General features: G+C 40.4%; 1 protein-coding gene across 3 annotated transcripts in view; it reads left to right on the top strand.

Annotated features, from left to right (window-relative positions):
• The window catches only part of LOC146304756 (vang-like protein 1), a 54,564-nt gene that overhangs the window by 37,089 nt on the left and 4,146 nt on the right, over positions 1-13,329 (top strand). For 2 of the 3 annotated variants that reach the window (XM_084713560.1, XM_084713562.1), the window contains 3 exons: positions 943-1,374; positions 1,880-2,055; positions 10,613-10,773. In XM_084713560.1, the coding sequence (XP_084569686.1) occupies positions 943-1,374; positions 1,880-2,055; positions 10,613-10,773 (769 nt within the window). The remainder of the gene's footprint in view (positions 1-942; positions 1,375-1,879; positions 2,056-10,612; positions 10,774-13,329) is intronic. The other variant, XM_084713561.1, reaches the window with a different exon arrangement.

Below are 13,329 nucleotides of genomic sequence, written 5' to 3'. Positions count from 1 at the left end.
TTGTAGCTGATGGTGTTTCATTATCTGTCCTCTCTGTGCTGGCAGGGGCAGGACTCAGCCGCTCACAGGGCCACGTTAGCAGCTTGTTATGAATGCTGTGTAAAGAGTCCTTATCTTTCTTGTTCTAACGCTCCGACACCGCTGACCTTCATTATCTGCGGATGCAGTCAGACCCAGACGTCAGTGTGTAGCCCAGTTGGCAGCTCGCTCTGTTTACTTTTTCCACTTCCTATCTTCTATTCCTTTCTTTCTCACGTGCTTGGAAATAATGCGTTCGTTGAGCTGACGTTTCAATCTAAAGCAAAGAAAAGGTGCGTTATTACTCCAGGAGCTGCAGCTATAGCAACATTTTTCAGTCATGAGAATCCGCTCAAATGCAGTACAGTGTAAAATCAAGCTATATTCCAGGAGCACAGTTCAGATAAAAGCTCTCTCTTCTAATATTTTCAATCCTCTGATGCCCTCTCTCATATTTTCCCCCCGAGCAAAGCAGCTATATTTGGCCCAGATCCCACTCTATTGTTGTTGTTTTGTTATTCTGCATTTGCTAGACCTGCTGCTGAAGTCATTGCATGCATCTCAATTCCTTTAAATACATCTTGCATCTTTGCCTCCCTTCCATGCTAGGATATATATGAATCTGTAAAGTAAAAAAGATATCCTTTTCTCTCAGGCATCGTATGAAGGATAGCATCTTTTGTAGGCTTAGATAATGTGATATAATGTTTAAATAATAATAATAAAAGCACACAGTTATCACAGCCAGATGACATGATTGTGAAATATTAGTTTCTTCATGTTTCCCATTAATCCACGCATGTATTACAAAACTATATTGTCTATTTACTGTGCACATATCAGTTAAAACATTAAAACACATCATTGAGCAGACATGGTTGGGATGTTAAATCCTCCTTTGTTCCCTCCTCCTCATATTTTCAGGATGACAACTGGGGCGAGACCACCACGGCCGTCACAGGCACGTCAGAGCACAGCCTCTCTCAGGAGGACATCGTCCGCATCACCAAGGACCTGGAGGACAGCGTGGGGCTCGACTGCCGCCGTTACTTCACCCTGACCCTGGCTGTGATCCTGGGCCTGCTGGTGTTCCTGACGCCGCTGGCCTTCCTGGTGCTCCCCCACCTCCTCTGGCCGGAGAAGCTGCAGAGCTGCGGCACGGCCTGCGAGGGCCTCTTCATCTCTGTGGCCTTCAAGCTGCTTATACTGCTGCTGGCCGTCTGGGCGCTCTTCTTCAGGCCGCCGCGGGCTGGCCTCCCGCGGGTGTTTGTATTCCGGGCGCTACTCGCCGTGCTGGTGCTGCTCTTCGTGGTCTCTTATTGGCTGTTCTACGGAGTCAGAATTCTTGACTCACAGGTGAGCTAAGAGAAGGTTAAGAGAAGGGAATGCAGGCAGGATATGTATCGCTATCATTTCTTCTAAGTGCACACTCTAGCTAAAAATATAAACACAGAGCTATTCCCAATTGAAGCAGAGGTCTCATATAATGCAAACACATTCATTTTTAATGCCTTTAGGAGCTCAACACAATCACAAGCAACCAAAACACAACATATTTAGTTTCCCCAGTGCTGTGTTTACTGTGTGAGTCATAATTTATAATCCCTGTTGGTCCCTCATTCAGAAAGCTTGTAGGAAAACACACACACAGAAAAATTGGGGGTCTAAAAAGCTTGCAATCCTTTGAAATGTATCTAAATATTCATATGCTCTACATCTTGTCTTACATGTGTGTTCAATCTCCTTTTTACCCCCTGCAGGAGTGTTGCATGCTTGTTTTTTTGTGAGTTTTCACGCTGCATTTTCTATGTGTGCACACCGTTCATATATTCCTTTAATTGGCACATCGTATCGTTCACAGGACGAGAACTACCAGGGCATCGTGCAGTATGCTGTGTCCCTGGTGGACGCTCTGCTCTTCATCCACTACCTGGCCATCGTCCTGCTCGAGCTCAGGCAGCTCCAGCCGTGCTTCTCTGTGTGTGTCACGCGCTCCACGGACGGCGAGATCAGGCACTACAACCTGGGACAGCTCAGGTAAGACGCACAGAGAGGCTAGTTTCGTTTTATTTTATCTGTCAAGTGATAGACAGTAGAAACACAGCGTTCACTTTGCGTAATATAAGGAATGTGTGCTGCAATGTTCTCTTCATAGAAATGTCAAGAAGGCTGACACTATTCTATATGTATATACAGTACTCTTCTATTCTTCTTATTGTCCGCAAATTATGAAAAGACAAAGACTCTCAGTACTTTCCATCGTCCCTACCCCGTCTGTGGCACATAGCCCCAAGCCCGTTCTGTCCTACTGAAGACATAAATCTTCAAAAATTAGTCATGCACATACACTTAGTTGCCAGGACGGCTGCAATTTACACATCATCGATTGATCTGTCGTTCATTTTCTCAATTTAATAAATTTGTTGTTTTGTCTGTAAAATGTTAGAAAATGGTGAAAAATGTCAGTCGCTGTTTCCCAAAGCCCAAGGTGACGTCCTCAAATGTCTTGTTTTGTCGACAACTCAAAGACATTCTGTTTGCTGTCATAGAAGAGTAAAGAAACCAAAAAATATTTACATTTGAGAGGCTGAAATCATTTTTTTGACATTTTTTATAGACAAAACAATTAGTCAGTTAATTTAAAAAATAATCAGCAGATAAATCAAAAGTGAAAATAATCATTAGTTGCACTCCTAGCCAGGTGAACTTAATAAAATCTCAAATAAATGTATATTGATATTTTATAAAGGCTCAGTAATTTCCTAAAACAGTTAGACAGTTTAATTTTTAGTAAAAGTCACTCAAACAGGAGGAAACTGCATTTTCAGCTGTGGCTGAATCCACATTTTCTACTTCAGTTAGTATTTAGTGGACAATATGGCTCATAGATGAGTTCTTTGGATAACAATGGAGCGTTATGAAACAACTTGTAGTGTGTTAGTTGGTCTTTTCTTATAGATGTATAGAATAATGACAGATTTATACTTTAATGTCTGGTTGACTTTTTCTCAACACAGTGTTAGTTGTCTGTTCAGGCTTGCTCCTAAGAAGATTTATGGCTGCTAACTGAAGCTGACACCAGGAAATAATGTGGGCAAAAAGTGTGAAACCATGCTGTATCAGTAGGTGGAGATGGGAAATTATCTGTCACAGCTCCACGTTGTAATTTAGGCATGCAGGGGCATATTTACATGCAAATCTTACATATTTGGCAGTTTCTGATGATGACAGATAGGGGCAATGAATCAGTGGATGCTGCTAAGAGCAAGAAAGCAGTGGATACCCAGATGACCTCCATGTGTGCATGTGGAGACTGAAGGAGGAGTAACAGGAAGGGACAAGAGAGCAAGGTTTGACGTGAGCAACCAGGGGATAGATGAAGAGAACGTAGGGGGATAAAAGGGAGGGGAAAGAGTGTGGGCGAGACAGAAAGATAAAAACTGGGACACCTCGAGTGAGAGAGGAAGAGGGAAGTTGCTGGTTATATACTCTGAAACAGGAGGAAGGAATTCATACAGGAAAGACTTGGGAAAGTCAAGAAACTGAGGGACGTGCCTGTAGGAAAAAAAAAAGAGCGGTGATCAAGTAGAAATGTTAAGCCAGAGATGGAAGAAAGTGCAGAGACAAGAAGGCGTGCAGACAAAGTGGCTGATAGGGAGAGGAAATAGTGCCAGGAGAAAAAAGGAGAGGGTGGGGAAGACTTCAGAGAGGAAACTCCTCAGAAAAGAGCTGCAGACAGAGGGTGGAGTACAGAGGGAAGACCCAGGAGACTGAGGCAGGGAGAATGCTACGGGAAGGAGAGAAAGAGAGAATAGAGAAGGAGGGATTAATAGTTAATGGGAGGGTAGTGTTGAAGAATCCTAAAATGTATGTGGGAATAAAAGAAAGAGAAGGCGTGTGTGTGTAGGAAAGAACAGCTCAGACTAGACCAACCAGGTTTTCATGACCTTACTGTCTCCGAGGGAAAACAGGAAGATCCCATTTTTAGCCGAACACAGCAGCAGCTCTCCTGTTGCTCCCTGGTATCAATACGCAGCAGCCCTCAGTCTCACATGCATTCCTGCTTACAGGCAACTAGTAAAACATGATGGATTTATAGATGGACCTCTTGTGACAGGATGGATGAAATATTATCCTATATGTGTTCTTACATCCTAAAGTTTATATCTCTCTGTATTTTTGCAGGTGGACTGTTTCACACTTTGTGCGCTGCATTGATAGTATTTATGATGATGTCAGTTAAACCAAACTTGGAAAGTTCTCTATAGTTATTTTTTCATTGATTAGAATGTCATAATAGATTAAATATATGGAAAGAAGCAATAAATTGTATAAACTTGAATGAATCTCACTGTGTTATTTACGGTATAAACAACAGGATGTATTGTGCACAGTGGTAAAGAAGCTATATATACAGTTGTATGTGGTCTGTGTTAAATATAGATAATGGGAAAATAAAGTGGCCAGTGTAGTCGCAGTATTTCTCTATATTATGTAACTGTAACACATTTTGAATTTCTAATTTTAGCAAAACTCACTGTTTGATATATTGTGGTTGATAACTGGAGTTTTATGGCTGAAATACACGAGGCACAGACGCAACATGTTACACAGGTAGAGCTATGATTTTTATTTTTGTTGTTTTTGTTTTTTTTTGTTTTTTTTACCTGCAACACAGACTCAGTCTTTGTATTACCAGCTGTGCTTTATGATGAGATTTAAAGTAGATAGATGATAGATGATCAGCCTCACTGTGCACATTGAGTTTTTCAAAGTGATAATGCAGTTATTTATACAGGGTTTGGTAGTGTAGGCTATATTAACTCTTGCTGAATTAATTAACTAGATTGTTTGTATTATGCCACATGTGTGCCCTATGTACTTGGGCTGGTAACAATAAACAGGCATGATCCAACAGAAGGTCTTTGAACCAAAACATAGCTATTATAGCCAGACTGATACTGGATACTGATATTTTGCATAGGCACACAAAACAAACAATCTTGATATCAATAATTGTAACCAGAGTGTATTAATGAGTATAATGTTTTACTGTGTAAAAATGAACTTCTGTGGTGGAAAAATAATGTCATGGAGACTGGACTGTTTTAAATTAAACCCACTTCAGCTGTACTGTGCTGCAGTTTACACTGATACAGGCATATCTGCAATAAGATAATATTGGTGGATATATTTTAGCCAAGCTAAAGAAAAATAAAAAGCAAGTACTGCAAATCAAGCATAAATAGAGAATTGGAAATTGACAAATTCTGGAAAAAATATTCTAAAAAATAAAGAAAGAGCTTCGCATTTTTTGGCAGGAATGTGCAGTATTCACCACATGAATGTGCAAAAGTTCTCAGAATTAAGTATAAGAATATTTAAAATATTAATCCAAAGACAAAGATGTGCGTATTCACCCTCATCATACTGAAAGTACTGGAGTTCTCATTGTTCTCTTTGGGATATTATTGGCAGTGATATATAATATGCCACTGGGATCAAATATGAAAGCAAATTTTAATCCTGAACTTTTAACAGGCTGGAAAGTAAATAGATTTTCATATTGATTTTATGTTGGTAGAAACAGGTCAGGCAAGTGCATGCGTGTGTTTGTGTGTGTGTGTGTGTGTGTGTGTGTGTGTGTTTGTGTGTGTGTGATGGTGTGGTTGGTGTGTTCGCTGGCTGCCTTGGGGGTGTTGTCCTTTGTAAGCTGTGCCATTCATCCCTGCTTGGCCGGCAGCAGGCCTGGCCTCGCTCTGTTGTCCGTCTGTGACTGTAAACACATAGCTAATTAGTGCTCCCTGCAGACTGGAGCGCAGCATCTGGTCAGCCTGACACACATGCATGGACACGCACAAACACAGACACGTGTGTGCGTGCATGGGTAATTGCACCGTATACATACAAATGACAGATTCATGCACATGTAGCCACAAACAAATCTCTCATGTGTGTGCTTCATCACCAGGCGGCGGCAGCGGCTGCTCACATTCCTGTTTGTCTGGCATCCATCTTTTGCCTTATCATAATGGGGACCCGGTCTGGGCCCTGGGGCCCTGACGGCTTGTCTCTGTCTGCCTGGCCTTTGATGCCAATCTGAGGGCCAGAGGAAGCCTTTTTTGTCCCCTTGTCAGAGCAGACGAGCTGAATATGAATGCATTCCTCAGAGCCAGAGAGAGTTGTTTCAAAGCGGGGTAGAGGGTTAAACACATTCACAGCTGGGAACTTTCCGGTTTGCATTCCCTGACTGGTCAGTCCTGAGCAGCAACATCAGAGAAGGCAACGGTCAACTACCCTGTTCTCAAGGGGAACCGGTTCACAAAGTTCTCTGCAGTTGTTCTTTATTTCCTCATCAGATGTAGGTCTGTCGAGCTGCACGAATCGAATGGTTTTCTGTCATGTTTGCTCGGCTTAATAATTGATCGACGTTGGGAAGCGGCACAAACTCTGACTCAGCACTTATGCAACTATCCACTGAACAATGGTCCTGTCTGACTGCTGAATGTAAGAGAGGGCTGTCCAAGTTTCTTCAGTTGACCAAGGGAGTTGCTGTCACACTCCTCGCGTCCCCTTGGCGGAAATGAGTGCCGCCTCCGGCCTTGCTACATAATCAACATCCTATGATGTGATTGTTTTCCTACAGTGTTCTGTCTCATGACTGAGGCACTATAATCATCTGGGTTGGTTTATATTTGGCAGACTTGAAGGGGCTGGAAGCAGTTTGTACAAACACTCTAATTGTGAAATATCAGTATGTGACACTAACAGATGTCTGTGGAATACAGAACACATAAGCTTTTATTTAGTTGTAATATTTGATGTAATTTATTCATAATTTCATACTATTATTTTGGAAGAAACATCCATAAATGCTTCACTTGTGCTGGGCAACAGCATGCACACTGAAAACATGTTTTCACCTCAGATTGCATCTGTCAGGTAAAAGTGAACGCAGTCGAATTGCTGTCATTGTCTCTCAAATACATATTTAGTTGGATACATTTAAGGACAGCATGCTCAATCTTCATCTTTTATTAAATATTTCTCTATAACATATTATTAAATACTCATGACTGAAGGCCTGATCACACCAGAAAGTGGTGCAGTGAAAGTAATCTGCACGTGCATTGTGAAATATTTGGTTTTAGAGGCTTTGTCATCTAGTGTGTAAACTCACATGGCAAGTACTGTACTGTAGCTGGCATGCTGATTGCGTCTTGGCTTGCGCTAGCCAGTTGAGATGGCTGCTGGAGATTATCTCTATGTTTTTTATCTACTGTTTTGTTTACTCTTGACATGGTGCTAGACATTGTATGCCATTTTGTTCAATTAAAAAGTTATTTAGGGAAAATAAAGTCCTCTGAGATTACAAGGTTGTTACGGGTCAGTTAGTAAACTTATTAGCTTGTTAGCTCAGCTTTGTTGCTACAGGGACACAAAGTTCACACTTTTTATTCAAAAAAATTTATACCATGTTTCTTAACAGCCTCAATTCATTTTTCCCAACCAAAACTGTGCATGTAGGAAACATTCACTCATTGTAAGAATGCAGTTGAGAAAATATATTTTCAGGGCCTGTCAGGGTGATCGGAGTGATCTCTTATAGTTTAGAATTAGCAAATAAACCAATAAACCAAACTTTCATGAGTAATGTACCTGTTTATATTGAAAAAGTGACTATTATTATCAGGCTTGTGGTCGGAATATGGTGCTTTTAGGTGACACAAATGCAAATTGGATATAATTGTTTTATACTCTCTGAAGTGTCTAAAGGTGTACAACCTTTTGGTGTTCTCCTGCTTCAGTGAAACCTGTGTCTTGAAACATGCTCCAGCATGAAGGCAAGCTAATACAATTATCAAATAAACAAACATAAAATCCTGAAAAAAAAGGTAACTGTCATGAAGGTGTACACACCCAAAGTATTAGCTGTTTTTTCTAAGCTATAAACTACAGGAAGATTGAGTCTTTGTAGGCTTGTAATGAGTACAAAAGAAAGAAAAGTCTTTTATTTGAGCAATATGTACTGTATGTGATCATGACAAATTGAGAATATAGAAAAAGTAGCAGTCTGATATCTAGATTTTTCCTTTCTGATTCAGTTTGGTCCTTTTGGAGAAGTTGCTGTGCTGTTGTTTTTTTCCATTTTCCCTCTCAGTCTTTCAGTTTCATCAGATGCAGTGAAATTCTCCAGATCAACATGAACAGACAGTCCCTATCTTCTTTTCACAAGTCGGGTATTTTTAGCCTGTAAACTAATCTAACTTCTGTCTCTAAACTCTGTTAGCCCATCGTGATGGTGCTGTCAGCTCCTGTACATGTGACTCTCACCAGATGGCAAAGAATGACTGACGTTTTAATGCTGACTCGATGCCTGGACGATTTCTATCCGTCTCGGGTCTGACTTGTTGTCAGGAAGGAGTGAAGGTTAGCAGAGGTCAGAAAGTTGTCTGAAAGAGCTTTCATCGGTGGGTCAGAGGTCATATGTGATCCCCCATTGACATAATAGGGAGCGCATGCTGCTGGCTAGCATGTGTTGTTGTTCATGTGTATTGAGTTTGCTGTTCTCCACGTGGCCTAAACAATGACACGGGACACAGTGAGGACACACACACCTCTGGATGTGTCCACACGAACACATGCAGCATGAACAAGGACCAGTGTTAAGCAGTAAAGTCGTGTTGTGGGTCAATTAACAGCTGTCAGCATCTGCTGCGCTCTTCAACGGAGTTGTAGCAGCTACCAAATCCATATTGGTGCGATACACTGTGGATTGCTTTGAAAGTAGTCTGCAAGTTCAATATTCAAACCTGCATCAAATGATTATATTATTTAATTTGGTTACATCTGTTCGCAAACCATTTCTTCTTTACACAGAGCAATATTTACATTCATTAGGAGTTGGTGTAATTTCCACCAGATGAATATTCACTAGCTCCACTATGTTAAGTTTACCAGCTAGTTGTTAACTGTGTCTGCTGTTTGGTTCTGGGCAGATAGTGTTCAGTGGATTTATCAAAGCTTTTCCTTCTGAAAACAGCTGCCTGCTGCATCTGGAAACAGCACCGATGAGAGCAATGAGACAAGCAAAACAGTAAAGTTCCTCCTCGTCTAACCGAAACAATTAATCAAAAGCTCGATAAGCTGAGGGGAACTCCAGAGTTCCCCTAATAATTCTCTGTGGGTTGGTCATGATCAGTGACGCCTCTCACATTATGCGCAGTAAGTTGATTCATGGATAATAGTTAAAAATTATTAGATCTGCTTTAATATTAAAGTAGGTAATATTTTATATTTTATTATCTCATTTAATTTTAAGATAAGATAATCTTTTATTGATCATCCAGAGGGGAAATTTGGGTGTTTCAGCAGCACAAGAATGGAATAAGTAGCCTACACATAAATAGAGAAATTTAAAGAGAATAAAGAATTAAATGTGTATAAAAGAGTATTAATAAAGAAACTACACAAGAGCAATTACACACAAAACGCATCCAGTTATCAAGAACACGAAACTGGTTTTAAAAAAGCTACTGACCATGGCAGAACAAGACCGGCTGCAGCAGCAAAAGCCCTGAATGTGTTTATCTGAATAACAGTGAGTTTTATTGTTTTTGAATTAAACTTTTCATTTGTGAGAGGAAAATAACCTCATAACCTCAACTGTAGCTCACTTCCAGGAAAACAGTAGCAGTATAATACAAAAGGGCCAATGATTTATGTCGTATAACATGTGAAAACACCGTCCCTTTATACAGCTGGTTTAATGGTGTTGTGTTATGAAGGACAAGACCTGGCTCGCTCTCTGATCCACAGTAAAGGATCAGGATCTGGACTATGGTTGCTGCTCAGGAGCACACATCAGCCTCTGACTGTTTCCTACTCACTTCCTCCGTTTCTGTCTTACTTCTCGGCCCTTCTCGTCACCTCAAACATCACTTCCTCTCTCTCGGTTTTCAGTTTGTATATGGTGACTATGGCAACCGTTAAAACGTTAATACACTCCAGCTCAGCGACTCAAAGATCTAGTGAAGTGCTTGAAATTATGTTTTCTCAACTTTTTTACAATGTTGTAACAATTAGGATGTGATGATAAAAGATTTAAGAGTCTGGAAATTTTTGGTTAAGATACCTAAAGAATTGTACTCCTTAAAAAAGAATTTTTTTTTAGCTTAGATGTTTGAGCCACTTGAAAGTGTTTCTCTCCTCCTTGCTGCCTGACTTCAAATCCTTCCCTCTCCCTGCTGCCGCTCAGCAGATGACACCTGCCATCCTCAAGATATACGAGAAGGATTTTTTCAGTCGTAGCAACTTTTCAAAGAAAGCCAGAAAGGTCTTTGGGCTAATACTTCCTTCTGTGTCTGCCCTCTCCTATCTTCTTTACTGCTCTTCTGTATTCACCAAGAAGGGGTGTAGAATTACTGCTGGGATTTTGAAGTATTTGGTATTACAGGTGAATAACTTCCTGTTGCTAGTGTTTCTCACATTCCTCTGTCCATTATTTCAGAGCTCAACCTCTCACACCATAAAGCTACTTGGACTTTACCTGAAGTATTTCCTGTGGCTAAAATGTACTTTTTCTTCTCTGCAGCATTCAGCGGGCAGCTCTGGCCATCTTAGAGCACTACTACTGTGACTTCCCAGTCCATAACCCGGCTTTGCTCTCCGCCTCCAAGTCTCGCGCAGCCAAGCACCTGGCCGGCCTCAAGGTCTACAACGTGGATGGTGAGTTCCCAGCAGCCCCGGCTGAGGGTGAGTGGGATGGTCTTTGATCTCCTTGTTGTGTCTTTGTCAGTAGTTTGGTTTGTCTGTGTGTTCTGGTTTGATGAAAGTCTCCTTTTCCTTCCTTATGCTGGTCTTCGTGGGCTAAATGCATGCTGTAGATTCACATTTGCGGATCTTGAATCAGTGAATTTTTTGGCATTTTTGCTGAAAAAATAAACCGCTTATCCATATCCATATTTATATTCTCTTGACTTGATAATTGTTTTAGTTTTATATTTAATACTTAACTCTTCATTCAAATACTTGTTTTGTTTCTCGCCAATGCAACAAAACCAAAAGATCAAGGAAAAAACAGCAAATATTCAGATTTGAGAAGCTGCGAACTGTAATTTTTTTAAAAATGCAAATGAATGTCTTGCTAATTGTTTATACAGTTAATTGACAGATTGTTTTATGGTAGTTTGTTATTTGTTTTGTTTCTCCATATGATTGAAATTGCACAATAAAATTGGTGGGTTTGCATCTTTAGGCCCAGTAACTACAAATTGCCTACAGTTAACATCACAGGTGACCATTTTTCAAATTATATGATAATGGTTTTTCTATTAATTTCCTCCATTGATAGCCATTCATTATCATGCATTTCAGCATGATACATATAAAAATCACCTTGACAATAATTTAATCCTTTTATTTTCAGCAAATATTCACATTTGAGAAGCTGAAACCAGAGATTTTTTGACATTGGCAGCAACTTTTTCAAACCTGCTAGCAAATGCGTGACCATGCAACAATAATTCAACTTTTCCGAGTTGCCCCCTGTGATAGATTACCCATCTAAAGCACATTTCAAGTCTCTGCAAGTTGATTTTCATTCTGTACTGGAATGTGCTGACAGAAGTGTCCGCCTGGAAGGAAGGAAATAGATCTGCAAACATCATAATTGGAAAATTGTCGACACCAGTATAAAGATTAGGTGATTTGTAGTTAATGGGCTACAACATGCAAAAGTAAAAATGTGGCTATTTGATATGTGCCTCAGTACTCCCTCTGGTACGTTTTGAGCAGCTGGGATTTGAGATTTGAGCTGAAATGTTGACTTTCTCCTCTCCTTATGTGTCTCTTTACACTGATGCTAACCTTTTAAGACATCTTTAGAGCTAAACTGAAAGCCTACCTTTTGGACAGTAAGTAAATGCAACACTGCTGCTGACTAAAGCACCCTTGCAGACTGCTGGTGTTCACTTTGTGAAAGCTTTCCCTAAATCCTCAGTTGTCCTTGAAGCTAAACGAAAGCCTCCTCTGCACAGAAGTAAAGTCACTGCTCACTATCACTGTGGTCACTCCTCCCCAGTCTTCACTCTCTGCATGCCACAGGTGGATGAAAAAGTTCAGTCGTCTTTACAACAGCTGGAAGAATGTAACACAAACCCTCTATTAAATTATCGCTCTCCCTTAAGTGTACTCCAGCCTCACTTATGTGCACTAACTTGACTCCATTTTCCTTTTTTTCTGCCTCCATTTGTCTCCCTCCTGTCTTCTGCCTCCTCTCGAATGTTAGTGGGAGACGGTGGCGGAGATGGCTGATAAATCAATAGCTATTACGCTGCCGGTCTTGTCATTTCTCTCTTGTGTCTCATCCTCCTTCATTTTCATCCTACAGCAGCTGCTCAGGGACCTCTCCCTCTCTCTCTGTCTCTGGCTCTCCTGTCTGCAGCTTTTACTTCCCACTCCTTCCTTCTTTCTGCAGCCGCACCAGCATTGTAATAAATAAGTCGAACTCAGGGACAGACAATAATCTTTCCTTGATTAAACAGTGGTGAAGCCCTGAGCGCAAAGCGGCTATAACACTCAATTACACTGCGTCCAAATGGATTCAGGTGATTTTATGATGCCTGACAAGCTATTTGGTTTCCATATTGGTTTCACAGCTCTAGAAATTGGGATTTGGAAATGAATCCCTGTGGATAAAAGGTGTTATTTGCTCAAAATATGGAAGATTTAAAATGCAGACATAAAAACAAGTTAAAGAAAGAAACAGCGTGAAATACAATTAACATTATATTCATTAATTTAAGTTGAAAACTCTCAAAATCAAATCACAACACAGAAGTTTTTATATGCTTTGCACTTTTAGGGGATTTAATTACGATACAGTTACTATAACAGTATAAAATAAATGTAATTAAAAGGGAATACCTGTAACAATGTGCTGTATTTAGAGGTGGGTAGTAAGGCTACACTTTCTCCATTACGTTGATTTCAGTAACTTTTCTGTGTATGCTGCACTTTTTACAGATTTTTTTCAGAAAATAGCTTTTACTTCATTACATATGGATGCATTCATGATTCATGTGTGTTCCCACAGAGCTGCTGTAAGGCAGGAGTTTTGTTTTTGACATGTGGGAGAAAAAATAAAAAGATGCTGTTGCTGCTTGTCATTGCTCTCACCATGTCTCCATATGTCTCCCCCTCACCCCTCCCACTGATGTCATCGTCCTTTGATGATGTGTCACTGTGGACAACTCAACAGAAACAAAATAAAACTCGCCAGAACTGTGTTGACTCGTCTTTCCAAATCTC

This window comes from Lutjanus erythropterus, chromosome 24 (genome assembly GCF_056507025.1).
Source record: "Lutjanus erythropterus isolate fLutEry1 chromosome 24, fLutEry1.hap2, whole genome shotgun sequence".
Classification (NCBI taxonomy): Eukaryota; Metazoa; Chordata; class Actinopteri; order Lutjaniformes; family Lutjanidae; genus Lutjanus; species Lutjanus erythropterus.
This window is presented reverse-complemented; position numbering and strand designations above follow the sequence as displayed.